The sequence below is a fragment of the Seriola dumerili genome, unplaced genomic scaffold, assembly GCF_002260705.1.
Source record: "Seriola dumerili isolate Sdu_G_001 unplaced genomic scaffold, Sdu_1.0 BDQW01001888.1, whole genome shotgun sequence".
NCBI classification, from domain to species: domain Eukaryota; kingdom Metazoa; phylum Chordata; class Actinopteri; order Carangiformes; family Carangidae; genus Seriola; species Seriola dumerili.
In genome coordinates this window covers 835491-863445 of record NW_019176143.1, presented here as the reverse complement: position 1 = coordinate 863445, position 27955 = coordinate 835491, and the positions used below count along the sequence as shown (strand labels likewise).

General features: G+C 40.2%; 2 protein-coding genes across 2 annotated transcripts; both read right to left on the bottom strand.

The window, feature by feature from the left end:
• Nucleotides 1-1323: 1323 nt before the first annotated feature.
• Nucleotides 1324-18344, bottom strand: golim4 (golgi integral membrane protein 4). The gene is made up of 16 exons (XM_022768915.1): nucleotides 17701-18344; nucleotides 9843-9917; nucleotides 9481-9530; nucleotides 9185-9238; nucleotides 8753-8903; nucleotides 8260-8342; nucleotides 8072-8155; nucleotides 6297-6515; nucleotides 5921-6205; nucleotides 5515-5777; nucleotides 5112-5185; nucleotides 4838-4911; nucleotides 4196-4405; nucleotides 4003-4071; nucleotides 3684-3773; nucleotides 1324-2537 (listed from the first exon to the last, which is right to left on the bottom strand). Exons 1-16 carry the CDS (start codon nucleotides 17885-17887, stop codon nucleotides 2382-2384), a joined length of 2124 nt encoding a protein of 707 aa, XP_022624636.1. The 5' UTR covers nucleotides 17888-18344; the 3' UTR covers nucleotides 1324-2381.
• A 661-nt stretch (nucleotides 18345-19005) lies between these two features.
• pqlc2l (PQ loop repeat containing 2 like) lies at nucleotides 19006-26701 on the bottom strand. Its single transcript, XM_022768867.1, has 8 exons — nucleotides 26543-26701; nucleotides 25895-26272; nucleotides 25608-25737; nucleotides 24984-25071; nucleotides 23920-24029; nucleotides 23585-23686; nucleotides 22049-22234; nucleotides 19006-21460 (listed from the first exon to the last, which is right to left on the bottom strand). The coding sequence occupies exons 2-8, from the start codon at nucleotides 26095-26097 to the stop codon at nucleotides 21344-21346; spliced, it is 936 nt and encodes a 311-aa protein (XP_022624588.1). The 5' UTR covers nucleotides 26098-26272; nucleotides 26543-26701; the 3' UTR covers nucleotides 19006-21343.
• Between the last annotated feature and the right edge of the window lie 1254 nt (nucleotides 26702-27955).

Genomic DNA, 27955 nt, shown 5'->3' with positions numbered 1-27955 from the left:
AGCTTCAGCTTTCAAGTAAATCTTGCTCTGGTGTTAAATGGAAGGTTTTGAGAATCGGTGGCAGTCGTGTGGGCATGCGTCTCAAGATAGACTCCGGCTGTAGGCAATCGTCATGTTAAAATTATTCATGCTTGGTAATTCACCCATGAAGTGATGACTGAGAGAGCGTGAAAATGTGAGGAATGTGGAGGAGTTATCATCTCTGCCATTGCTTGTCACTGTCAAAATGTGCATGTGTGTGTGTGCGTGTGTGTGTGCGTGTGTGTGTGTGTGTGTGTGTGTGTGCCTCCCTGTGGCCTGCTATTAGCACAGTAATGAGACACCTGTTACTCCCATACTCCTTCAGCATCCCTGTGGGATGCTGGGCAGAAATAGAGAGAGACGGAGACGCAGTGAGAGACAGAGAGGGAAGAAATGGAGAGAAAGCACCGGGATGATAGGGGCTGAGACTGAAAGAGAGACTAAGGAGGATTGGTGATTTGATTGAGACTGTGTTGGGGACAAATGTTGTTCATTACAGGTAATTGCCTTTCTCAGTCAACCCCCTCTCGTTTGATTTTCATTTCATCCTGATTTGTCGGTTTATTTCCCATGCGTACGAGTTCACCCACAATCCTCTCACTTCTCCATTCTCAACCAGAGAGGGTAGATAAGGAACAGAGTTGGCAGGATTTATACTTGGAAACATTTGTGGCTTGCAGTGCAGATGTGAACAACTGAGCATCCATGATATGTGAACTCAGTGATGAATATTTATGATCTTTTCCCCTTCTGCTTGATACATATTTATGATCATCTTGTCTCTGTTTGAAAATAGACTTGACAGAAGAGTTGCACACAGCTTAAGTCAAGTTATGAGCTTGCTGTAAGTCAAGAATGTGTGCAGCTCTCTGCTTTATTAGTCATGTCAGGCAACAAACAGCAGCAGAGCATCCTAACTGCTTCTTCTGAATCTCTGAGTAATAATATGAAAAGCAATAAAATTTCAGTTAAAAAAAGAAAAACTAAATTGTAAATGAAACACTCAAATTTGAAATTGAAATCTGAAGTATTGATCTTGAAAACCTCAAAAATTACAAACAATAAATATGTATGTAATCAAACAAATTATAAATAAGTATGAAGTGTTAGCCTCCAGCCACGTGCTCTCAGAGAAGTATCACATTAGTGCTGTAGCTGTCTTTTTTCCACACAGGTATGATGGATGAGTAAAGATAGCCCACAACCTGAATCTAAACCTTGAGGAAACATCTGGAAAAACTCACCTTTAAACTGTATCTTCAAAAAGGAGTGAAGAATTAAGAGAACACAATCACAATTACCTGAGATCCTTCAGCCTCTTTATTCCATTCACCGTTCAGGTAACAGAAATGTTTCAATACAATCAAAATCCCACTTCTTTGTATCAAATATAACTGGCAGAAAAATGTACAAATTGTCAGCATTTGTTTTACTATACATTGTACAGTAGACTAAAGATGTTGCATTAAATTGCATTCATTTTTGTGAATTTAATTCACACCAGCAGTCGACATGAAATAGCCCTCTTTTTAAGGCTATGCTCAAGCAATATGCAAGAGGTTCACTGGCATGCTCTTATCTCTCCTGTCCTATTGAAATGCTTTTCCAAATGTAAAATAAGTAAGACCCAGAAGAGGTTTCCAAGAATGGAAAGGCACATGTCAGAGTGACACTTTCAGCACAGAACGGCTTCACCAGAAATGTCTCTTTGATTGACATTTGCAGAAATATCCAGTGAAAATGCTCCTGTGTATCAGCTTCAAGAAGCCGGTGAAAGCCATTATGAGACAAACAAGTTCAGTCAAGGGGGGGGGGGGGCTTTTTACGATTGTCAGAGTTGTAACAATGAACAATAAATAACAGAAAACGACTTGTTCGATTGGAATGCAAGATGTAAATTAAAATTTGAGCTCTACAGAGTATACAACTGTTTGATAAAAACATACATATAAAGGCCTGACCATGAGGACATTAGAATAACATAATTTATTTTGGTTTCTTTACACAAAGAAAATACATTCTCTGCCTGTCTGCTGTTAATAAAACAGAGCTAGACAGGCAATCAGGCAGAAGTGCGAGTAGGCAGAAAAGCAAATTAATAAAAAAAAAAAAAAAACAGTATATATATCCCATTTCCGTCCTATAAATTCTGTCCATTTCCACAGTGTGAGCTGACCAGTTCCAACCCCACAGTGTTTGGAATAGCATCCCATCTTCCGGGCATAATATCCCAGTTTTCCTAATTGGAATTCTGAATGAATGGCTGCTTTTATTCCTTTGAGAAACAAGGGAAAGATAGACCTGATAGGCTCTACAGGCAGCCAAAAAGGCACTGCAGCTGGTTCAAGCCTGCATCTGTCCTACATCTCTGCCCTCCGATTGGTTCCCTTCTCTTGACCAGCTGTATCCTCCTCTACCTCCTCTTCTTCCTCTTCGTAATTCTCTTCCTCATTATCCTCTGCGTCTTGTCTGTGTTGCCCCTTGTTTCTTGGTCCCTCCTGGTTTTTTACTTCATCCTGGAGAAAATCAGAAAACAAAATGATTTAATGGTCATCATATGCAAACTTGTGAACATCCAACATTATAGATTTTCACACTAAAGATGATCATTTTAGACATCAACAGGTGTACTGACACAACTCCAGATTTGAAATTATATTATTTTTCTTCATGTTTACTAATTAGTCTCAGAATCCTGTTTTTACATATCCATTTACATCCCCCGATAGAAATCTATGGTTTGTGACTCTGTAACAGGACAATGACTGTTTGCATGCCTCCATGTTTTGTCTGCTAATCTGTCTACAGGACTGTAACACACAAGATTGTAATTAATTCTGTTGTAAATATATGAGAGCTGAGGTGTTTGTGTAAAGGTTCAACTGGAACAGACCAACTGTACAGCTGTGCATGAATGAAGCTGAATGAAGTAAAAGCTCCACTGGGCTCAAATTACAGAGAAACAAGTACATTCACTCAACAGGTGACAGAGTATGCAACACAAGTAAGAGGGGGGGGGGATATAAATAAATTACTCTCGCTCTCCCTAAGAGGTCAGAAGTTAGGGTCAGTTACAGAACAGAAAGTAGCAGGGAATCTTGCTCAAGGACACTTCAGCAGGGTACAGTGCTAGTTCCTCATAAGGTCTGTACATTTTGGAGATATCACTAATGTGTGCGAGCTTCTCTGTTCAAACAGATTTCCTCTGAGGACAAATTGTATAATCCAAACCAGGTGGAAACCTGACACCCCGATAGACTCGCCACCTGATCTCCCTCATTTACCATCACATGCACAGGCTGGGTTCAAGTTACCCGAACAAAACTCAGGTATGCGATCACACTTGAACTAAAACAAGTGAATCCCTGTGCAGCAAAAATGTCAGAGCAGTGAGTATGTCCGGTATGAGTAGTGTGCATGAGTATGCACACTGCTAATTATGTTTGTAGGGAAAGCACAGCAAAACCAGGCATTTCACCCGAGTTGCTGAGGTGGTGGGTGAGTGCATTTCCTAGCCACCTCCTGGGCAACTGGGAGGTAAATTTTTAATAAGCTTTTTAAAAAAAATCATAACCAGTTTGGGATGTGGGAATAAAATGCAGTACCGAAGAGCTGTGAATGCTTGGAGGAAAAGTTTACTGGTTCCCCACAGAGGAACCTACCTGTTCTATGTTTTCCTCGTTATATGGATCCTCTCCTTCCTCTTCCACCTCCTCCTCTCTCTTCTGCCCACCAGCTATGTCCTCCTGGGCCTTTAGAACAGGGATAACAAGTGAAAGGGGTTCAATGGTAGACTGATTTTACAGATGAAAAATGAAACTTGAAGTTTTCCCAGTGGATTGAAACAATGTGGGACATATTATTCATATTTGTGTAGTGTTTGGTGTTAAATCTGCCTCCCCTGCATGTCATTTCTTCCCTTCTTCTTCTTCTTCTTCTCTCAGTATGTAAAATGTGCATCTGAGCATGTGTATTACAGACCTCATCCTCCACTTCCTCCTGGTACTGGTCGTCCAGGTTGTCCTCCTGTTGATCTGGGTTTCCAGCCATCTGAACACACACAAAACACACACACACATATTCAAAACACTCCGTACAGGTTATTACTGATCTCTTCATTAAACTAACCCAGAGGGTTAGTTGCTCTCTCATTCTTCCCTGACCCCATACTCACCACCAGTTCCTCCTCTACAGCAGGTTGCTCAGGGCCGGGGTGCGCGTCTATGTGCTGGGCCGGCGCTGCCGGCTCCTCTTCCTCTTCTACCACCACCTCTTCCTCTCCTGCAACCCTGTGTTGCGGCCGCTCGTCCTCAGCCTCCTCAAACTCATCCTCTCCCTGGTTGTTGGGGTCGTCCTCGGGGTCCAGCTCACCATCTACACCACCCTGTAGAGATCGTGGTAAAATAACACGGGAAGAGAAGAGAGAAAGGATGAGATACTGTAATTAATGGGATAAGTGGGTTGATATTTGTGTAACAGGCATTGACATTAGAATAAGAGCAAGAGATAAAACTGTAATGTGGAGGATTAATAACTGCTCCTTGGGACAGTTAGTGTACTCTAGTGTATTAATACATCCTTGGTTTGATTGATGGATTGAAGGAAGATGAAGTGATGATGCCAGTGTGAGGCAGTTGGCATGGAGGATGAAAGAATAGACTTCTGGTTGGATGGCAGAATGAATGGATTTCTGAATGGATGTATGACGCATGATACACTGGTGTGAATGTTAATGTGAGTGAATGAGCTGAAAGGATAGACAGATGATTAACAGATGGAGTGAGCAGGATGAATGGATAGATGGATGGCGAGTTACCTGCTGATGTGGTGGCACTCTGTGATCTGCTTCTTGTTTTTCCTCCTCCTCCTCATCCTCGTGTGGCTTATGAGCTGCTTATGCGCACACACACACACACACACACACACACACACACACACACACACACACACACACACACACACACACACACACATCTCTGAGCTCTTCAAATACCATCAGACACTGAGAAACCTTCTTTCAAAGAATATGCTACTATAATGAACATTCTTAAGTATCTGACTGTTGACCCCTGGCAGTCTGTCTCTCTCACCTTCATCTTCAGTGTGATGGTCGTCTTCTCCCTCAACAATATCATTGTCCATGTTCTCATATTCTGTCTTCTTCCTAATAACAACAATGACAGAACAGGCCAGTCAGCAGGGCATAGGCTTTATAAGCCACATCAAAACAGATTTATTAATGTTGAGAAACAAAGCATGTGTTTAAAAATTTACTGCTTGCCACATTGCAGTTTCTTTTTCAATAGTCTTCTTCTGAGCTATCAGTACATATCTAGCTGGATCTCTAAGATACTTTATAGATATATTTGTGTAGTAGAACTGTTCCAGTTTGCACATCTGTATGTACACACCCAGTTCGTCTTATCTTTTGTAATTCCTGCAAACTCCCTGTGCACCGGATTTTAAGTGATTCCAACCGATTTCAAATCTGACCTTTGGTGTTCTTCTCTCATCAGCTGCTCCCGTCTGTCGGCCTCCCGGTGCTGCTGCTGCTCTCTCTCCTGCTCCTCCTTCAGCCTCTGCTCTCTCTCTTTCAGCACCCTCTCCCTCTGCGCCTGCAGGGCCTCCTGTCGCATCTGGATCTGCCTGCGCTCCTCGGCCCTCTGAGCCTCCAGGCGCTGCTGCTCCTGCTGCTGCTCGTAGGCCGACTTCACATGCGCCACCTGGGCGTGTGCCTCGTGCTGCAGCTGCATGTCCTGATTAAAAGGTTTCTTATGTTAAAGTTTTAAATGACATAACAGTCACTCTAAACTAGTAATAGTCAAATGAGATACAGGAAACCTAAGTTAGTTCAAGGCCAATTTTAACCCTGTTGTAGATAAGACAGAAAAGTGCTGACCGGTTGTGGCTGGCGTCTCTGACGGTCCAGTGCGTTCTCATCCGGCTGTTCCTGTTCTGGCTCCTCTCCCTCCTCCTCCTGCTGCTCATCCTGTGGTTGGTCCGGGTCCTCCTCCAGCTTCTGAGGCTGTCCTGCTTGAGCCATCTCCTCCTCTGCCAGCTCCCTCCTCCTCTCTGCCTCTCCCTCTCCATCCTCTTCCTCTTTCTCTGACACGGTGTTTTGGGATACGGTGGGATGGGACTTGATGTTGGACGGGGCATGCGCCTCCTCTACTAGGTGGTCCAACTGAGAAGACAGCAACAAGAGAAATCATTTTCATATTTGCTGTGTGCATATGGTCTTGATAGTAAAGGGATCCCACAGAATCTCCCATTACCCTGGACTCCTGGTGAGCCTGGTGACCTTCTCGGGCTGGGTCACCTTCATGTGGCTGTTCCAGTATCATAGCGTCCTGGGCGTTATGGACATGGGATTCAGGAGCTATGGCGGCAGCAGGAGCTTGCGGCTGCTGAGGAGCAGGGTTTTGCTCAGGCTGTCTCAGATTGGGCACCCTGTTCAGAGAGTCCTTCAGCTGCTTGTATTCATCCACCTGCACCTAAAGGGAACAATATACACACCAAACAATAAAACTTTCACTGATTTGGCATTTTAAGAAATATTTCACAAAATGTTTTTCTATATTAAAAAGAAAACAAACTTCTTAAAAGTTAAATATTATCCAAATCAAACAGGTGTCAAGTCCAGTTTAAACTATGATTTAAAACTGGAAAATATCTGGTTAAAGAACAAGCGAACAAGACTACAAATGTGACCAGACACTGGACGCGGCATCTTTCAGCACCTGACAATTTTGTCTGTGCTGCCGAAACATCTTGGTCAGTTAAAGGACTGAGCTACACCCATCCAAAAGACTTTTAACAATATTGCTGGACATTTAGTTGCTACCAGAAAACTTTTGAGGTTTGAGACCCAGCCCCTAAATACAGATTTAAATACTGTATGTTGAAAAAGTATCAATATATTCTCCTGAGGCAAAAAAAATTGTTTCTTTTCTAACAAACCATCCAGTCTATGCCAACATACCATTAAATGACACCATTCTATTATACAGTACAAACACACACACTTTGAAAACAGGCCAGAGGGTTAAATTCTAAGAATTCTTTCTAAATTCCTGCCCTCTCTGTTTGTCTCGCTCCAGTCCCTCCATTATATCTTTCTGGCTGATTGGCTGCAACGTGCTTTAGATGTACTGCTCTGACAGCCCTGACTAAACCAAACCCCCTGGAGTGAAGGAAAGCGTTTTGTGTGTGATGTGTGTGTGTGTGTGTGTGTGTGTGTGTGTGTGTGTGTGTGTGTGTGTGTGTGTGTGTGTGTGTGTGTTTGTCCAACTAGAATCACTGATGAAGAGCAGGACAGGCTTTAAAACCAATTAGCAAATGCAGACAGACAGACTGACAGACAGAAAGAGAGAGCGAAAAAGAGAGGAGTGAGCTACTATCCATAAATGCAGACGAGAAGGAGGAAAGCATTTCGAACAAATCAGCAGAGTACTGCAGATTCAATAAACCACTGAGGTACTTCAGAGGTCATTTTCAAGGAGAAACAGCAACATCTGGACTAATCATCCAAAAAAACAAAACAAGCAACACGTTTTTCGGCCATCTTTTTTTCCCCGTCTGCTTGGGATTATGCAGTTTACTGCAATAAACATTTCAGCTGTACTGAGAAGGTCAAAGTAAAGGTTACAGTCAGGCTGAGAGGAATGCAGAGCAGAGGAGCGGATGTTTTAGTTGCTCTGGGAACATGCTGGCTACAGAACTTTATCTTCAGTTTTCCCGTATGACCTCCCTTTTCATCAGCTCATTAATTCCTCATTAGTTTTGATAAATAAAAAGGTTCAATCAGATGAGTACAACAGCAACACACCCTCCTTAACACCGAGTCTTTTTATTCCATTTATACTGTCCTGGGCTCTGTAGCTTCTCTGCTAACATGCTAAATGATAACACAAATCTCTTATCTGTCAATGTGACTAACTCTGTGTCAAATCATCTCTCTGTGAAGCAACCACATATTCAGCATCAATCAGCTGCTGTATTCACCGACTGCAGTGAACAATGAAGCTGCGTCTGTTTGCTGCCGTCCTACCTGAGCTGCAGCCAGCGCACTCTTGTGGTCCTCTAGTGTCAGTGCCAGCTGGTCGTGGCTTGCCTTCAGGTCCTGATGCTGAACCTGAACACACAAGTGCAACCAAAGAGCAGGAATGAGCCATTTGTTTTTATGTAAAGCTTTTTAATTAAAAAAAAAAAAAAAAGACTAAAAAAATCTGTTCTCACCCGTGCATCTTGTAGCTGTATATGAATGTCATGGTGGGCTTTCCTCAGCTGCTTATTTTCCTCCCTCAGGTTATATACATTCTCTGCAATTAAACACAGAAAAAACAGTCACGGTGAACATGCAACTAAACAGGAAACACATGAAACAAGGACAGGAAACTGCAAAGCATTTGCAAAGATGATGAGAACCACTTGTATATTTTCATGTTTCTTTTTTTTTCTCTCCTTCTGACTAATGTTACAAACCCTTGTCCCATTTGTGTATAAATATCTTATAGTAAAATGGCAAATGGAATTCATCTGTTTTAAGTAAATAAGCTTGGAGCATAGGATGAGTTTAACCACATATTGAACGGTAAAATACAACATTTTTTTCTACATCTAAAAGTCTGCACATAAAATGTTTATACCTGGCAAAAGACATGCAGTATTTCACAAAGTCAGAAGATGGAGACAGAGTAAGTGTTAAAAAAAAAGCTTCAAAAATCTGCACCTTTGAGTTGGGTAACTTCCACGTCTTTGGCTTGCTGCAGCTTCTCGTAGCGCTCTCTGTGTTCATCCAGCAGCCGGCCGTGGTCCTCGCCCTGCACTTGGTGCTGCTCCTGCAGATCGTAATACTGCTTCTTCAGATCATCGTGCTGGTTCTGACAGAAGAGACAAAAAACTACTGTCATCAAATGTTTTTCCTCATTGTAATAAGCTTCATCAATGAAAAACTGTCCCTCCCCCCACACACGTATAAACTTTACACCAAAAGGAGGAAGGATGTAGTGCAATCAGGTCAGGGTGAGAGTGTGTTCAAACAAACGATAGGAAGAATATGAGAATGCCTGTGTCTGTGTTTATGACAAGAATAAAGAAACCTGCATGGTAAGCACAAGTGTGTGTGTGTGTGTGTGTGTGTTAGGACTAATATCATCCATACCTTTAACATCTGATGCTGCACTTGTAAAGAGTTGAATCTGCTGCTGGAGTCTTGCTATTTCAGCATAAAGACAAAAGGTTACAAAACTCAGCGACTTTGTGGTCCAGGCTTCCGGTTAGCTTAACAACAGATATTGGTGAAGAGATCAGCTGGAGCTGGTAGTGTCAGTTACAGCAGTACTATTTGCGTAGCACTTCTCGACAACAAAGCAACACACACAGAAAAGTTGTAAATGCTTGATGAGGAGCAGATCAAACAATCTGTAAAGATAAGTTCAAAGATACATTATAACATACCTTCTCCTTGTTTAGTGACTGTTGTGCTTCAAGTTTGTAAACCAGATAATCTAGAAATCAGAACAGATCAGTCTTGTTTTATTTTTTTTTGATGATGAATTTAATTCTAACCAATGTAAGGGAAAATGATGTTGCAGGAGGTGTATTCAACGTGGGTAACAACTCAAGGACATAATACATTCAAGTTCATTTACACATGCAATCTCTGATGAAAATATTCTTGTAAGTATTTAATACAATCTAATATTTGTTCTACCACCAAATGATATGCAGTGTGAAATATGAATTTCCCAAAGCTCCTTTGAATGTACATATACTGCACCTCATGAGTCAGAATTGAGTGTAGATGTTATTTTTCTCACCTTCTTTGGCCTTTTTGTGCTCTAACCTCTCCTTCTGCAGAGACTTCTCCAACCTGGAGCGATGCTCGTACACCACTTCACATATAAAACACAGATGGAGGGAAAGAGAGGGGATAAATAAAAGGAGGGAGGTGGAGAGAGAGGAGATCCAAAGGTTTAGTGAGTGTATAGGCCTCTGTTTGTGCCAGGTGGAAAGTCAAGTAATGAAAAAGAGAGATGTAACACAAACATGTACACTGCAGAAAACACATGCACTCACAAATGCCTAAAATGTTCACTTTTAGAGAGGCAGGCAGAGAGAAGGTATGGATTTTATTGCTGATACAAGAGCCAGGTGTGATATTTATTCAACCACACTGTGATCTCAGGACACGACGGCCACTCCATCAACAGAAAGCTGTGGTATTCCTCACAAGTCTGGTGGTCTAAAAGTATTTACAAATACTTCTAGTTTGTTTACTGCTGCTTATATGCCTGGTGGGCTGTGTCTAAGAGGTTTTTTAAAGTATGATTCACTTTCATTCAATGAAAATACATCAAGTAAATTAACATAATTCTTGGTCTCCATTGCTCCTTCATCTTCATTGTCTGCCCAGACACAATTCTAATCTCTGCCCTGTCCAAAATCTTTCTCACCAGATTCCTCTTTTATTCCCCTCCATTTTTCATTCAAGATTAACTGAAAAGGAAATAATCCCTGTGGGGACTTAGTTTAACAGAAGCGGCAGACTACAGGATGGAGATGATACAGAAAAGTGCATCCAAAGCTTATACAACAGACAGTTACACACACAAACGATGCAACAAATGAATAAACATGATGGCAGGTTCGCAAGCTGCACGTCCTTTTTGCTCTTTTTTCTCAACTTGTTCCATTCAGATGCCCTGCACTTCACTGCTTCTGTTCTTTCGGATAGCTTCAAAACAGACCTGAGCCTAAATAATCTACAAAAACACACTTTGTTGTGTTTGTGTGTATTGTGACAGAGGGGAGATTCAAGTAACAACCACCAAACACAAAAGAAGAAGCTTAAAGGAGATGAGGAGACAGCATTTGAATTTAAAATTGAATATAATGGCTTAAAAGTGAATAAACATATTACTGATTTTAAATCTTTTTTTTTTTTATTTAAACACATTTTTCCTGAGTCAAATGCAAATTTAGTTTTCATCATTCATATTGAGCTTTTATTCCCCAGATTGTAACCGGAGGCTACTCATCTCTTCCACACGTCCACTTCTCTGCACTCGGTCTGTAGAGGCTTATGACACAGTTCAGTTGTGCATTTGTGACTAACGTTGTTTTAAAACCCTTTCTGCTCTTCAAGTGCAGTTTTACTGACGTAGTATTACTGTACTGGATCTGCAAATGCTTTCTGGTGATAAGACATTTTTAACCTACATATTTAGTATTTGATCTACTTCCTGCGTGTTACACTAGTCATACTTTATACATTCAAAATTGGCAAGTAATATTCACATTTAAACAAATCATTATGAACACTACATAGTAATCACACAGCATTTACTACATGGACCCAATAAGATTTTATGAGCCAAGCGTCATTCAAGTCTTTGGTTTTATTATTTTATGTGAAGCATTTTGTAACTTTGTGTCAATAACAGTAACTCCCATCAACACTTTGGTAAGAAACATGCTCTGTCCCCTTAATACACTTCTTGAACAAATGAAATGAGGTTATGAACAATCTCTCATGTTAAAATAATTTGGCTCTGATCCCTTATTGTGGTTTTGATGCAACCTGTCATTCATCCATCTTAAAAAAAAATAAAAAAAATACTTGGACCATGACTACTAGGTCATCACTTCTTCCAGTCTCTTACATTTTCTCTCTCCCGCCTTGGGCAATTTGGGCAGTCAAACTGATGATGTGACTATTTTTCCCTTTAAGTGCCAACTCAACAGATTCCAGGATAAACTGTTAACTATACAGAACAATCTTGTAATAATTTCATGAGTGGAAGAAGAGTAAAAGCTTGTAGGAGAGAGAAGCAGATGTAGGCACAGAGAATAAGTAAAAATGAAATGGAGAGTGAAGCAGAGGGAAGCTCACAGCAGTGAGGCGGCCACAAAGAGGACAGACATAAACAGACAAACCAGGAGAGACTGAAGGGAAAGAGACGGTCATGGAAACACACAAACCACAATAAGAGGGTGAGACACAGACTTGGTATTAAAAGGTGCAATAAAGCAACTAATGGCTACTCAAGCTAATACGGGGCAAACATTAAATTCAAACTGATTAAATAGCTTGGTGCTTATTTAATGGAAACATTTTAGTGTCTAATAACGTGGAAAATGTCTCTCTCGCTTCATCTGGTTTAAAGCAAATTAGCTCGGTTCAACAATGGCACATTATAATAAGGGATTTTGTTTAACAAACAGTGACGCCACAGCTTTGTTAACTCAATCTGACCTTCACGGACAAACTGCCCTATCTGGTGACACTGTGTTTTTTTTCTCCCGCGACACCAATGCTGTCACTACCGTCGTCAACATTCGTTATTGTCTGCACCCGGGTGTTGCCATAAATGGGTATTTCCAATGTACTGCACTTTATGTTGCATTAAGTGAACGTGTGTGTATGTTTTATGTCAATGTCTGCTCTTTTGTATATAGAAAGATGCTGCCTTTCAGTGCCTTCAGTGTTTATTACCTGATGTCATTCATATAAAGTTTATATTGCCGCACTTACTATTTTTGCACACTGTGCTGTGTGGCAAATAAAAGTAATTTCATTGAATTCATGCAACCAACTGCACTAGTTGTTTACTGATATAACACTGGAAAATAACATGACGTTTGAACTTTATGTTGATAACTTGGCTGAAATCCAACAGACTCCAAAGAACTGTCTTTCTAAATTCTTTCTTTTCTCTGAGCTTAATCAGATGGACGTTGAGCCACATCAGATTAGGGAGGTTTTATTCTGCTTGTTGCAAGCTCTGTACCCTCTCAGTTGTGCCAAAGATGAGGCCATGCTGCTCAGCTCAGCTCATACCACACCACACACACACCCTCTCTCTAGGGGACAACACGAACAAGTTGGGCAACAGCTACAAAGAAGCTACAGTCTAAAAAAGGGATGTCATCTGAATGTGCTTCTGAGTTATTGAAACTCACTAATATTGCTACAAGGCAAATTCAATATTAACATAATGTTTCATTTAGAAACTCAATTTGCTTCACATAAACATAACAAGGATAAAGATTAAGAGAGAAGAATAAATTAATTGCAAATTTAGTTAAAGACATTAAAATGCATGTTCATTTACTTCCTTTCTCCTTTTCTTTCCTTTACATCCACTAAGGCGAAATGTGACAACAACGCCCTATCTCGCAATGTTGAGGAAAGTGGTCAAATATTCCTGTATCTGCCCCTTTAACCGGATCCGCACCAGAATTTAATATTTATTGCGTTTACTGCTGACAAACAAACAAACAGACACAGGCGAAAACATCATCTCCTTGGTGGAGGTAAAAATTTTTTTCAACCCAGCTCAAAGTAACATCCGACCAATGTAACTACAAATATCCAGAGGCAAAGACCACCACTTGTTGCTGTCTCAGGGTCGACCGTTCCCACAAATGAAACGCTTCCACACACACAAACCGGACCTCAAAGAGCACGGGAAGGAACATTTATTGTTTGAAGTTTTTCCCCTCAGAGCACTGAAACATTTCCCTTACAGTTCAGTTTAAGTGCATCGTCAGAGCGAGAACAACAGAGTTCTCTACGGTGGTGACCTTTACTGGCCTACTGGTTTAGATGTGGAGAAGATTGGATCGGTTAGAGTTGTGGACAGTGAATACTATCAATCGCGGGTGGAAATGGGCTGCGGGTTTTTGTCTGTGCTGTGTTTGTGTGTGTTCTCACTCACACTCCCACCGCACCACTGAGCACACACACAGAGGTCCGGTTCAATTTAGAAGGAAGTGAGAGTCAATACAGATCTTAACTTACTCAAGTAATGCAGAAGGTGTTGTGTACATGGTTCCTTTGGGGCTTGTGTATTCATTTTGCCTGGTTGATCACAGAGCTTAAAGTGTGTACACTGTAATGTTTAGTGTTTTCATCAGGTAATCTGACTCAATCCTCTCCACATCTAGGTCATACCCTGCACCGGGCCAGAAAAACTTGTAAAACCTCATGATCTGAGTCAGGATCACATATTTGGTCATATAAACATAATATGTATATTCTTAAAATTCCAGCGAGATTGACAAATCAATGTTTTTGTGAGTTTACTTCACAGCTTTCATTGCACTACAGCTCAAATCCTACTACAATATGTACATATCAAGGTCAACATTCCTGAGTTTCTCATAGTAATCACAGTTACTTTATTTTTATCTTTCACTCATAGGAGCAGGCAGAGCAAGCTTGCACAAAGCTTCTACCGAAACATATTAAGGGTTTCAAACTTCCTCCTCCTGTGTCAGCTTTCCTCCAACCTCCTACTTGTAAACACAGCCCCCACACAGGTACCTTTATACCCGGTAATTACATATTTAAACATGTGTAAACTAGACTAAAAAGGTGGCCTGAGTGGTGTTGAGTCTTTCTCCCTGAAATTGTAACTCAGTTAATCTGAGAAACCTCAGACAGGTGGGAACTTGGTGACAAATTCACCTCCTCATTGACCAAAATAATGGAGTTCAAGATAAAGTTTGAAGGACAGAAAGATCCGGACATTTGAGACCCCTAGAGAAGTGGTATGAAGAGTTCTGTATGCTAAGGCCAGTCCCTCTGAGCCCATTGATCTCACAAAATCCCACTAACAAAATTTTGAAATAAAAGACTAGATTTTACCTATTTACTAATCTAATATTCACATATACTTTGAACGTAGACAGCGGTGTGTTCTGTTGTGACTTGATTTATTTTGGATTCAAGTCATGCCTTGCATTTTTATTGTTCATTTCTTTGGCATTCATATTTAGAATGCACTTTGCATGACACAAATCTAACCTTTTCATTTTTAATCAGGAGATACAAAAACCCAAATCGGGTCAAATACTTCTGTTTAATCCAGGGATAATTTGCATCTCTAACTCAAACAACAAAAGTGTTTACTCCCGTTTGTCATGGGTTGCGACGAGAGCATTCATTATAATAAACAGCAGGTGACAACTGTTGGCGATGTGAAACATTTTACAGCGCTCATTTTCTGTTTTATCAATGTTTTTGAAAATGGCATAGAAACACTGATATGTGTGTGATTGTGTGAGGGGGTGAATGGGTGTTAAATCACAGGGACACATTTCTCAGAGTGCAGGCATAACCACAAAGTGCCAGTTGATGCTTTTAAATGACTAACAACTGCCAGCCTGTGGTTATGGTGGGCAACAGAGAATCAATACAGCCCCCAAGCTATGGCCCACCTCTAAATATAGGACAGAATCTGGAGTGGCCTGAACCCTGTGATTGGTTGAAGGACCCATTGCTTCACAATGAGAGAAGGGGTGTGGTGCACAGACTGAACGATGCAAATGGAGTTGAGCAATATCGCTTTCTTTGAACTGTCAAATTCTACTGCAACGCTCTCTGTTTCTGGATATATCAGATTTACTGCATCTTCTGAAAAAATGAAATTGAACCCATTTGTATAACATCGACCTGAAACTGACTAAAAGACACTACTGAGCTAGCTTTGTTTAAGTAGAAGTTGACATAATAAAAAGAATGAGAGGAAAATCTCACATTTCTCATATAAAGCTGCCTACTTGGAAAGCCACTGCTATTCATGACACCTTATAAAATCAAATTTACTGTTTACAAGCGCACATTTGTCACAGATTACTTCACTAGACAATGAAACAAACAAAGGCCTAAATCAATGTGCATGGATACACTTTTACACACATCTTATGTGTAAAGGTTTATGGGCAACAGTACGGTAAGTCTGCTGGACCCAAGCTGTGGATGGTGGGGGGAGATAACTGCTGGTTAGGTGGATCAAAGGCTGCATTCAATTATCAGGTCCAGAGTCTTAGCTCAAACCCTGACACTCTCTTTGACTCTCTGATGTGGGCACAAACTTTGTTTTGAATAGATGAAGCCATATAGCAGTGAGTGTTCTGCCTGGCATAATGGCACGACACAAAACCTCACATCCTGTCCGCACAGCAGAGTGCGTTTAAGTGCTTTTATAGGGAGGGAGTAAATCAGAGAGGGTAGGACAAGACGGTTAGATCTTTTGTAGAGCTGCTTTGTGTAAGAAGTTCCTGAAGTTAGGTGTTTAAAACATGCTGCTAGTAATAAAGGGGATTATACTGTAGATCAGTGTGTGTGTGTGTGTGTGTGTGTGTCTGTGTGTGTGTGTGTGTGTGTGTGTGTCTGTGTGTGTGTGTGTGTGTGTGTGTGTCTGTGTGTGTGTGTGTGTGTGTGTGTGTCTGTGTGTGTGTGTGTGTGTGTGTGTGTATGTGTGTGTGTGTGTGTGTGTTCCTATCTTCCACAAATGGCAATAAAGCAAACAGATTAGTCAATATTTATGGATTTTTGACTGTTGATGTTGTGGTTTGACTGGAAGTTATTATGTTTCTTGGCTGTTACTAAATAACTGCTGGCTCTATGCCAACTAAGCTTAACAACCACATCACATTTTGATGTGTAACCACAAACACACACTAATCTAAGTACAAATAAATTGGTTGATCCAACATCAGAATTTAAAATAAAAGGACTGGAACATGAGCAACTTTCAATATGTTTTTTATATATACACAACTTACTGTTAGCTATTCATGTTTAATGATGCAGTAATAGGGTTAAATGCTTATTGTCATATGTTGGTCAAATTACTGATTGGGTATTTAATCAAGAACAGGTGTTTGAATAAGATGTCTACACTGAAAACGATTTATATTCCGTCCTCTGTAACAACACAGCCACTATCAAGATAATACAAAACTCTTTAACAAAGACTAATGGCAAGATTAAAACCAAAACAATACCATGTTCAGTAGGGTCACGGCAGTGTGCTGAACCACTCACATTATCAGGGTGGTAGCTAAACCATTTAAAGACTTTTAAAAAGTTCAACCTGTATGTTACATTATGCCTCGTCAGTGTTCCCTTTCCCTCCTCTGTTTCTCCAGCTGTGGCTGGCAGAAGCAGATGTGCTGGCTGACCTCGTCACTTTAAAGTATAGCCTACTAATCTGTATACTGTTGAGGTGAGCCTGGGGACACAGCGACTACAACCAGGTGTGTGTGTGTGTGTGTGTGTGTGTGTGTGTGTGTGTGTGTGTGTGTGTCACAGCCTCCAGTCTGCAGTAAACCTCACTCATGAGGACTGAGGGCTCTAATTTCACACTTTACAGTGGACTGCAGGACACAGAGCTGACCAACCACATGAACCCTTCTGTTGAACTTTAAAGCCCAATCTGCTCAGACCATTACCTGGTTTATCACAAGATTAGAAAGCCACCTAGGGTCAAAGGTCAAGGACAGGCACTTGGTAAATCAGTGCCTGGCTACAGTATAGCTACAGTCCAGTTAGGTCAGACACACTGTTTCTTCTATTTTTGCATTTGACACACACACTTAACAATTAAGGCTTTATTCTAACACAGAAACACACACAACAAAACGTTAAAAGGTTTGCGTTTTAAGGTGCCAACAGTGCTGACAGGAAGCCGAACTGATCTGTGTTTCGTAATGAATTGAATTAAGTCCTCTGGTTTATTTTAAGGGGATAGGCGTTTGATAGCGACTAATAAAATTGCAGTTTTATTAGTCTGGCCTGACATTAGTCACATTCAAAAGAAGCCAGTTCTCACGCTTCTCTGGCACCTGAACAACAGTCAATCACCTCACTATCACTGTGTTTACCTTGGAGCTGAGCCGAGAGTGACTCTTGATGTTGCTGGTACTTGAGTGCCATCGCCTCCGTCCTCTTGAGCTGTTTGTGCATCTCATACGATATCATTCCCCCGTACAACATCCCGCAGACCACCGTGAGCAGCAGGAGACACTGGAAGATCCTCCGCTGCCTCCGGGAGCACACCCCGTTTCCCATGTTGGACCCGCACCCCTCCCCGCTGTCTGCGCGAGAAAGCCCCGTCTCTGCTGCTGGAAACTTCCGACTCAACTTTTTTACCTCCCGGTGAAGACTGAAGAAGCCGCCCCCTCCCTCCCCTCACTCCCCGAGCATTTCCAGGCAGAAAAAATAAACGCTAATATTTGCCTCGGTGTACATTATTTTAGCATAGCACCATCCATTCACGACTCTCCCCTGTAACTTCAAAGTAGCCGCTCAGATTTTCGCTTGACTTCACGTCAAACTCCGGCTGTGCGCTGCTGAAATGCGCGACTAACCGAGGCTGACGACTCCCGTTAGCGTTCTCTTTTACCTTTCCAGACTTTCGCTTTTCCGACGCAATTCAAAGAAGATCATGGAAAAAGTAAACGCTCAAGTCCCCGACGCGGCCTCCATAGCACCTTTAACTTTAGTTACGTGTCAGCCCAGCAGCTGCCTGCTGCCATCCAACTGCAACTCTAAAGGAAGTCCCTCCTCCGGGCAGCCATAAATTTCACTACTCCCGCCCTCAGAGGCACACATTTAATCAATTGGACGCCAGAGAGCTCGATCAAAAAGTGGCTGGGAATGAGAGGGTGGAGAGTTTGGAGACTTGTAGTTTTCCCATTACAACGACCTGTTGTAATCCTATGATAATATCTTAAGATGCTGCGCAAATAGTGTGTAATCAAAGCTACAGAATACCTACAGGAGTATTATAGACATGAACACAGTGTGTGAACCCACAGGAGCTTTGAGTCACACACCAGAGCCAAAAGAACCTTTTACAGATTACATGTTAACTTCAGATAGTTATTCTTATTGAAATTAAATAATTATGGCATTAGGAACGTACTGAAAAGTCACAGTACAACCCAGCATACAAGTCATTTAATATTTGGTTACACTTCTCCCTTCAGAATAATTATTTACCCATTACAACTTTGGGTGCATATAAGACATAAAATCATAATTATGATAAAGTAAATAAACGTACGTATGCTCAGTACAGATTAATTTTTGTGGAAATTGTTCATCAAAAATGTATTACGTTTGCATGACCATGTTCTCTTTTCCTTCTCATCAAATCAACTCAAACAGCTGAAGATACACTGCAGTTTATTCAAGTTTTGTACAATATGCATACAGTTAATGACCATGTTTTCTATAGTTATTATCAGATGACAATATAAGTAAACATATCCTGGCACAGAGCACAGAATTACAATATAACTTAAATGCATCTGACAATAATGAAATGTTGTGTTTAAAGAAAATAAATACATATTAACAATACAGTGACACATTTAAAGTAAAAACTATAGTCATAAATAATACATGTTCTACAGTATAGAGAGATAATATATACAATAAACAGGTACTTTTTTGTGCTAGACTGAAAAAGTAGATCAGACTCATTTAAAAGGAAATGAGAAGGGATCAAAGTATAAATCGTGCAATATAAAAATAATTTGTAAAAACTACATTTACTGGTAAAAATTTTTTTGTAAATAAAGCTAGACCAAATCCCCCAATATCTACATAAATTCACATTATTGTATCACCTGATTGGCTACGAACAGAAAAAAGGTCAGTCATGTTGCTCGGTTTTTTGTGGTAATAATGACCAACATATACTTATCAACTGTTATTTTTGGAAACATGGTAGTTTAGATGTAACCAAATAAATTTTATATTTCAATTTCAATAGTCCCATCTTTAAATGCAATACCCAATTAATTTTCCCACACACGAAGCACTGTGCTCCAGTTAGAAGCTCATCATGCACACTGGGAGAAATAAATCATTTTCACATTACAATGAGGTAGAGAAAGCTGCAGATCTCTGCAAGTGCTTTAGTTACATAGCTGAATAGGTAAAACAGTGACAACCCCACATAAATATTGAAAATTTGGCACAACGTTGAGCAGATATTAGTTTTTTGTATGATCTAAACGAGTATTTGCTTTACATGAACTGCTCATCAGTAAGACAACTGTTTGTTCTGTTTTGTTCTTGCTCTCCCTTGTTGTCATCTATTTGTTTTGTGTTATTCTTTAATGAAGCTATTAAGGGAGAGGTGTTTTATAAATAAATTTGATTTGACAAGAGCAGCTTCTCTGCTTTAAACCTGATGACAGAGTATAAACACATTAAATGTGCAAACGGATTGTGAAGCTCATTACTTTAACAAGTATTTCAATAACATCCTATTAGTGTTCCTATTCTTAGATCTGTCTTAAATACAATATTAAAGAGTCATTTCTTTAATGAATGTCAGGAAAAGAAAGAGGATCCTGTAACAAAGAAACTTAACAGTTAATGCTATTCAAAAGGTTTCACTGCATTTTCTACAAAAAACTGTCACTTAAATAAATCACTGTCAATAGTTTAGAAATCTAACTCAATTTAATTTTAAAATAATTTAGTTTTGAAATGGATATACAATGCATTTATATTAGTTTAAAAAGGCACAAACAAATAATTTCTCAAGGAAAGCAGAGAAATGCATCATCCATTTGAAGTAGCAATGAGGCCGTGGTACACCTGCAGTCAAATGAACATCTTTCAGGTGGAGGCATGGCCTCTGCAGACATTTACATCCGGTCTATGTAATGTCATGCAAACTGTGAGTCTAGTGATCTTATGTTTTGTTCATGACAAATTCCTGTTAGCAAAACAGCTAATCGTTCAGATATTGAACCCAGGAAGACCAAACTATCTGTCAACTTCACATTAAAACATGAGTGTTGGTTCCTCGATTACTGTGCTCACACAAACTCTGTATTCTATATCACTAAAATACCAAAGACGGTGAGAAAAAGACTAAATCCTGCATCCTAATATAATACTGCCATCCGCTACAGCAGTATTTACCCTGTCAAAAATGTGGAAATGTAACAGGCACTTGGTTCTTCCATAAAGCTTGTATTTTGTGAAGACATCTGGCATAAAGCTTCCTCCTCTGAGTGTGTGTGCTCCCCAGTGGCAAATAAAAATACAGTTATTGCATTCAAAATGAAGTCAGGAAATCCCGGTGGAATAATTAATCAAAAACAACAGTGCTCATAACCAGAAAGAGACTAGAGTGATGCCGACACGGCTGCCTGAAGAGACACCGTGAAATGTCTCTTAAGTGGTGTTTAATCTAACTTACTCTCCAGTGTTAAGAAAAATGTCTTGACCTCATCTTACATGTACAGTAAAGCACAGAGGAGATGATAATACTGTGGGTCTTTTTAAGAGCAAAAAATCAGACTGCAAAGATGCACTTGAATTACCTGCTGGCTCCATTGGTTCCCATATTTACAAAATGCTTCTGCAATGTCTCTGTTTTCTCAATGTATTATGAATAAATCAATAATCAAAAAGAACCCAAAAAATGGTGAAAAACAAAGTGCAGAGTAACCGCTCCTCTCTTGACTAAGTGGTCCAAGTTGTTGTCCATTTTGTGTCCTATAACAAGGACAGTTCTTCTTCCTCACACAGAAGTGGCTCCACCTCTGGGACTCTGAGTAGCATACTGCTTTTAGCAGAGTTGTTCTTCCTGTACATGACGAACTGGGCAGTCACCTGACAAGGTTAAGGCCCATACCGAAACATGAACAAGATACTCTTTCCTCAGGCAACTACTGAGGTTTTAATTTTTTTCTAACCTGAAAATGATTGTATTACTCTTTTTGTCAGTATAGTTACTCAGTCCAGTAGATAATCAATGCAGCTTTCTAGCTATTCCTTTGTCCAAATGAAATAACTACCATCTCAGACGGATGTAAGGTTCTATAAAGTACACACCGATGCATGCAAACAGTAAATAAATACTTAATTGCCTCAAATGGCTGCCTCCTATGTCATTAAGTTGCACTGTGCTGATGCAATTCATGATTTGCTCATGTGATATGTATAATAAATTCACATCTGTGGTAAATACAGAGATCATTCAACACAAAGACAATGCAAGGACAACAACAATGTGCCATGACGTTACAAGCAACATTTATGCCTGAATATGGCTTCAAATAAAAGTTTAGGCTGTGAGCAAGTATTCAGACAGCTACACTGGAATTACAGTGAGAATTTAAACTTGTAGCAGGTGCTATTAGAACATATGATGGGCTTGGTACAAACAGCTTGTGGCTGGACTTTTGATTTAAAGGATACAAAGAAGTCAAGTATGAGGACTCCCAGGCTGCCAATGAGCCAGGCCAGATGTTTGATGATGAACGTCTGTTTGGAGCCCCTCAGTGCAGGTAGGACCACAATGACACTCAACCCATACGTCCCATTGCCCATCATGGCCAGGGCAAACAACAGGTAAGAGGTCCCCTCTGTAGACTGTCGCTGGAACTAGAATGGGCAGAGTTAACAGTATTTCAATAACAGACAAAAAAACAACAGCACGGGGCCTGCCCTGGACTTGTAGGTATTATTCAGCTTCTTAGTGGTACTTCTTCTTTACTTTAGCATTCTACTGTTACTGGAACCTTGCCTTCTGGCGTACATGTGTGAAAACCCACAGTCAGTGAAAAAGAAAAAGATTGGGAACAATATGTTAACCACAAGCCAGGTTTCTGTTTCACTAACAGTGAACATTTCTTTTCTGTGTACTTGCACTTCAAACAGATACAGGCCACCATAACAAGATCAAAGGATAAGGCTGGTGTTACTTTATCTTTTTATTGCCATCAACAAATCCCTTGAAGACACAATAAACAACAATAAAATCATTCTGCTAACTGGTCCTGTATTGTCCATGGCATACCGCTGGACACTGAAAAGAAAAGATTACACAGATTACACGGTTAGTTTATTCTAACGGCAGTTAAAGACAGAGTGTCATTAAACATAAACAGCAAGAAGCATGTTCTGTCACTGTACCTGAAATATACTTCATCACTTCTTTTCACTTTCTTTGTAAGTGACCAGGAAAGACAGCATCTATCCAATATTCTGAATCCAAAGCAACATTTTAACCTTGGCTGATTAAAGTAGTTCAGTCTGTCCCCAAAAACATGAAATGCTGAAATGTTGCTTGGCAACATGTGAATGCCCTGTAGATTACTGCGTGGGCTGGACCTAAGCAATACTTACAAAGTGTTTGCAATAGAAATACTGAGAGAATAATGAATAATAGCTATTTTTTTTTTTATTATTCCACCAAACTGGATGACTGACTTGCCACTTGGAATGATATGGTGAAAATGCTTTGGACTTTCAGCTGAAAAAAAAAACAAACATGTTTGAACATGCAGGTCTTTCTTTCCCCAGGGTAAACCTGACTTAAATGATTTATAATAGTCAGGGTCTGCGTGCTTGTGTGTGTGTGTGTTTGTATGTGCACGCCCACAAGTTTCTCTTGCACTGGCAGCCAACAAAGACAATCCCCTCTGGTGATTAATAGCTGCATCTGAGCCATGTTTCTTTGGTACAATGGCACCATTGTCTTCAATGCCTGGTTCTCATTTTTAACACACATACTGTACACACAAACACACAAATCCCACCTCCCTCTTCAAACACACACGGTCCCTGTTTTTGACTAACTGACATATAATAGGTACAGTTTTTCACGGACCCCCTGGGATGGGAGCCCGAGAAAGCTGTCCAAGATCTCCCCTTAGGATGGTGCAGTTCACACGCAAACCATGGAAACAACCTCCACATCTCAACGGAGTCAACAAACAAATTGCCACTTACATTTTTATAGAGTTGGGGGAAACGGGAGCAGAGGTAGAAGATAGATGCCAGGTATCCACATATATAGCCAGTGATTTCCACTGATTTAGAGGTAGTTGGACTCTGGCAAAGATGACCACGCAGAGAGAAGGAGAGAGAGACGAAAGGGTCAAAATGTTGCACCTACACAAGAAACAGTACAACCGCATTCTCCCATCAGAAGTGACTTAATGTGTTTCAAATAAACCTGAAAATATGGAACAAACTAACCAAAATCTGATTAATGAAAATGTAAATCTAACCCCTGAATACATTCAAATATGGACACAAACATATACTACACACAATTTACTTACCTGGGTGTCTAAGCTTACACTATTGTCTATGATGAGCTTGGGTAAAGCCAGGAGGACTAACGTAGCAGCACTACACCACATGAAGCACAGCCACTTCAACACAGGGCTCTCTGCAGGACAAACACACAAGAGAACTGACAGTGAAGACAGAGTTTTAAACCAAGTGCAACATCATAATTCCTAACATGCATATGCAGGGCTGCAAGCAGTCTTTGAAAGGCTCAACATGTGTATGTGTCATCAAGTAGTTTGGAACTTTTGGCTTTGGCGCTAACCACTTGTAAGTACATAACAACTGGAAATGTCTCCGTCATCACTGCAGTAAGCAGGTGGCTGGTTTGTTGACTTCATACCGTCACAGCAACAATTTTCCATTTGAGTTGTGCTGATCTCATGTATGGAACTATGATTTGTAGTCTGACCAATCCTGGGTTTGTTTTTTAACACCGTTACTGACATTGATATTTGAGTTTTAAAAAATCTGATAACAATATATCAGCCAATAATAATTTCTTAAAAAATAAATACATTAGCAAACTATCTTGAGATCCTTTAGATTAATTATTTTAAATAGCCCTGACCAAGATACAGACTGAGCAGGAAAGTTTCAGCACATTCTATTAGTAACCTTACCTGTTAACTTGAGGATTAGAAACAACATTATCACATAACATTATAAATATATGTCTGTAGTCCATGTTCTCATTCCTGCTGCCAGCCTACAGTCAGACAATAAAACCATAGTCACAGTATTTATATCATTGCGAGTATTAGTGATAAATTAGCAGTATTCCCAGCTTTGCAGGTTTTCATTTTAGATATCCAGTGTACTGCAACTGAACTCAAGTTTTATCATGACTTAACTTATAGCTGACAAGCCCTGGTCTTCATTTTTTATGTCATGTAGTTCAAGTTCTTGCTATGGAGTCAACAGTAGGAGGCACTTCCTTCTTCATGGTTATGCTATTCATTAATCTGGAGGGTTATGATTTGGTTGACTTGCACAGCTCTGGCATCACTCACCAGTTCCTTTACTCAAGATAAGAGAAAATGTCAGAGCTTACTTCTGCTGGAGCTGTTCTTGATCTTATAGTAGAGAAACTGGGAGATGAGGATCAGGTCTGTGAAGATGTAGAACACCACTGTGACTACCTGAGAGAAGGACAGGGAGGGGAAGAGAAAGAGAGAAGGCAAACAAAAATGTTATGTTGTCCTATACATAATTTCAAGTGCAATATAGAGATAGGCTGTGAAGGCTATACCTTCATGAACAATGTAGTTGTCAGTACTGTTACACAGAGCGGGTTAAGTCATTTTCAGTTCAACCAACCAAAGATAATGGTCCCCAACACTCAAAACCTCAGGAACCTTGTGCCATAAACATGGTGTCAGAATCATGCAAGATGTTTTAAATGAGTGACCTAAAAGTGAAATAAGTGAACTCAACGTGTAAAAAAAAAAAAAAAAAAAACCTCTAGCAAAAAGGCCTGAGCACAGTTTATGTGTAATATAATAACTCACTTATTTTAGAAACAAGAAAGCAAACTGGCAGTAAATCAAATATGTCTTTGTTATCATCTGTGAGTTACTAACATCACACAAAGGACACTAACAACAGGGTTCACAGTAAAGAAACACACAGTGGACAGCCTAACCCAACCAGACTAGGTTGTAAAGTGCGTGTCTACCTGAATAGGCAGCTGGCTAGTGAGGTAACAACCTGCAAAGCTGGTCAGGTCTCCACTGAAGAGGAAGAAGAGAAAGCCAAAAGACATGGCCTCCTCCACTTTACCATTTCGATAGGCCTCATAGACCTGCCTAGATAGATAGATAGATAGATAGATAGATAGATAGATAGATAGATAGATAGACAGATAGACAGATAGATAGACAGATAGATCACACACTTGGGTATGAGTTTTACCATGTAATTCAACATTTTATTATGGTGGTGAACATCACAATCATTACTTACGGCAATGTGGACAGCAGAAAACAGAACATGGATATGAGCCCTATCACCACGCTGCAATACTCCCACACATTATCCACACACTCCTCCAGCAGGTACAGGATCCATGGCGTCCCGTTAACACACAGCGGCCTGCCCAGCGATGGAGGGGTCCAGTTGACGGCGGCCACGTCCACACTCTTCCCGGGGAAGCGCGCGGTGGCCATTGGGAAGGGTGAAGGGGGACTGGCTCTGTGCTCCTGCTGCTAACGCTGCTTCCAGTTTGTAAGTAGATGTGTGTTTATTTTGGCGACAAGGACCAAACCCGATGAGAGAAGGTCTGACACCACTGTCTACCTCATAAAATGGATGTATGAAGACTTGGTCTTTCATCTGACGAGTCTGCAACAGATAAAACAGACATAGATATACTGCTATCACTTAAAAAACATCAGTGAGAAGTGTTACAACACATCCCAAATCAGTAAATACACATATATTTCGAGATTTACTAAATGTGCTTAATTTGCACACTCAAACCATTCTAAAAAATAAGCACCAGATGTACATTAGCTGAGGACGCTGTCATTGTTTAGGAAAATTTGCATAGACTTGAGGAATAGATGCTAACAAACAAAGATGGCTAAAAATTAGCTTCCAATAACGGCTCACCTGACAAAATGGACTCGTAGCGGGCTGCAAACCGTTTGTGGGTCTGTGTAAACCTCACCCACATCCTCACACCTCACCTACCCAATAATAATAATAAGGAAGATGACATATTAGCTGCTAATGTTATCGTTCATCACTGGTGGTCCACTAGTGTCAGCACATCCTGAATGACTCCACAACATCCTGTGAGAATTTTCAAAATAAAACCCGTACACATTTCTATACCTGCAAAATACTAGTTAGGTAACCATGCCTTGTGATTAGTTTGTGATAAACAATATGTCATTGCAACACATACAAATACAATATCTCATTCACGCATAGGCCTAGATGCATAGCACTGACTGTATAAAGAGGAGATGATTCCATTGTGGTAGCACGAGGAACAATTAGACAGCATCTGTTTGTAAAATGGACATTGACAAGATAGATAAAATCCTTCAAATCTGTCTGTAGCTATGATTTGTAGATATTGCAATGACCTGTGTGTGAGAAAAACACAATACACAGCATATAATTTTTCATCGACAAATGCCTGTATATGTCATAATGCTTAATAGTATATAATATTTTAGTTTAGTTTAATAATTTTGTTCATCTCAGTAGAAGTGTCTTTTTTCTGATGTGCTCCACTCACTATAAGCCTTTTAAGGGTGCCCTTTTATTTTGAAGGCAAAAGTGCCTCTTCTACCTCTATTATCTTCACGCGGCAGAAACTGAACACATTTTCCAGCTTCACTTGCCATGGGTGATGCCTGGGGAAATACCACCATCTACTGATCACTTAGACCGATCAATAAATACATACACAAATGCTACTGAGGTGAAAAAACATATCACTTTAGTCGTACATTCATCACATTGTTTTCCTTCCTTATGATTTATATGCTATTATTGTAATGTGGCTGCTGCTACTGCCAGCCTACTATCCCCTCTAATACTGATAACACTAGTAACAACACTAATAACAATATGTTTAATATGTTTGAGAAATAAAGTGACTTTTGGCCAGTAACTGATAACTTGTGCTAGACCCATTATCTTTTTCTTCTGAGCCCCATATAGCTAAGTGGTTGCTGAAAACATCAAACATTATGTCTAAGCTGGGAGAGGGGATTAGGGATAACTCTGGTTTGGAAGACAGCCATGAAGTCATTAGGCCTCATGTATCCTCTCTCCTTTCTCCTCTATGTGGTACCATGCTGCGTTTAAGATCTCCCTGTTAAAGAAAGATTATATCATAATTTCAAGTATGAGCTTAGGCTGCTTGGCCAAGACAAGAGCAAAATTGACCTGGTAACAAAAGAGTTTGATTTATTTTAGAGCAACTGAAGAAAATTGGAATGATATTTGGATTAATTTTTTGGAGATACAATTTAGTGTCAGTTAAATGTTTCCATTAGAAAAAAGAAA

Excerpts from the sequence above, each read along its gene's own strand:
- golim4 (XM_022768915.1), bottom strand. The coding sequence starts at position 17,887 with ATGGGAAACGGGGTGTGCTCCCGGAGGCAGCGGAGGATCTTCCAGTGT. Across the intron at positions 9,531-9,842 it reads GCACAAAAAGGCCAAAGAAG|ATTATCTGGTTTACAAACTT; the intron begins GTGAGAAAAATA and ends TCTGATTTCTAG. Across the intron at positions 4,406-4,837 it reads GAGTGCCACCACATCAGCAG|GGTGGTGTAGATGGTGAGCT; the intron begins GTAACTCGCCAT and ends CGATCTCTACAG.
- pqlc2l (XM_022768867.1), bottom strand. The coding sequence starts at position 26,097 with ATGGCCACCGCGCGCTTCCCCGGGAAGAGTGTGGACGTGGCCGCCGTC. Across the intron at positions 25,738-25,894 it reads TTTCTGCTGTCCACATTGCC|GCAGGTCTATGAGGCCTATC; the intron begins GTAAGTAATGAT and ends CTATCTATCTAG. Across the intron at positions 23,687-23,919 it reads GTGTAAGCTTAGACACCCAG|AGTCCAACTACCTCTAAATC; the intron begins GTAAGTAAATTG and ends CATCTTTGCCAG.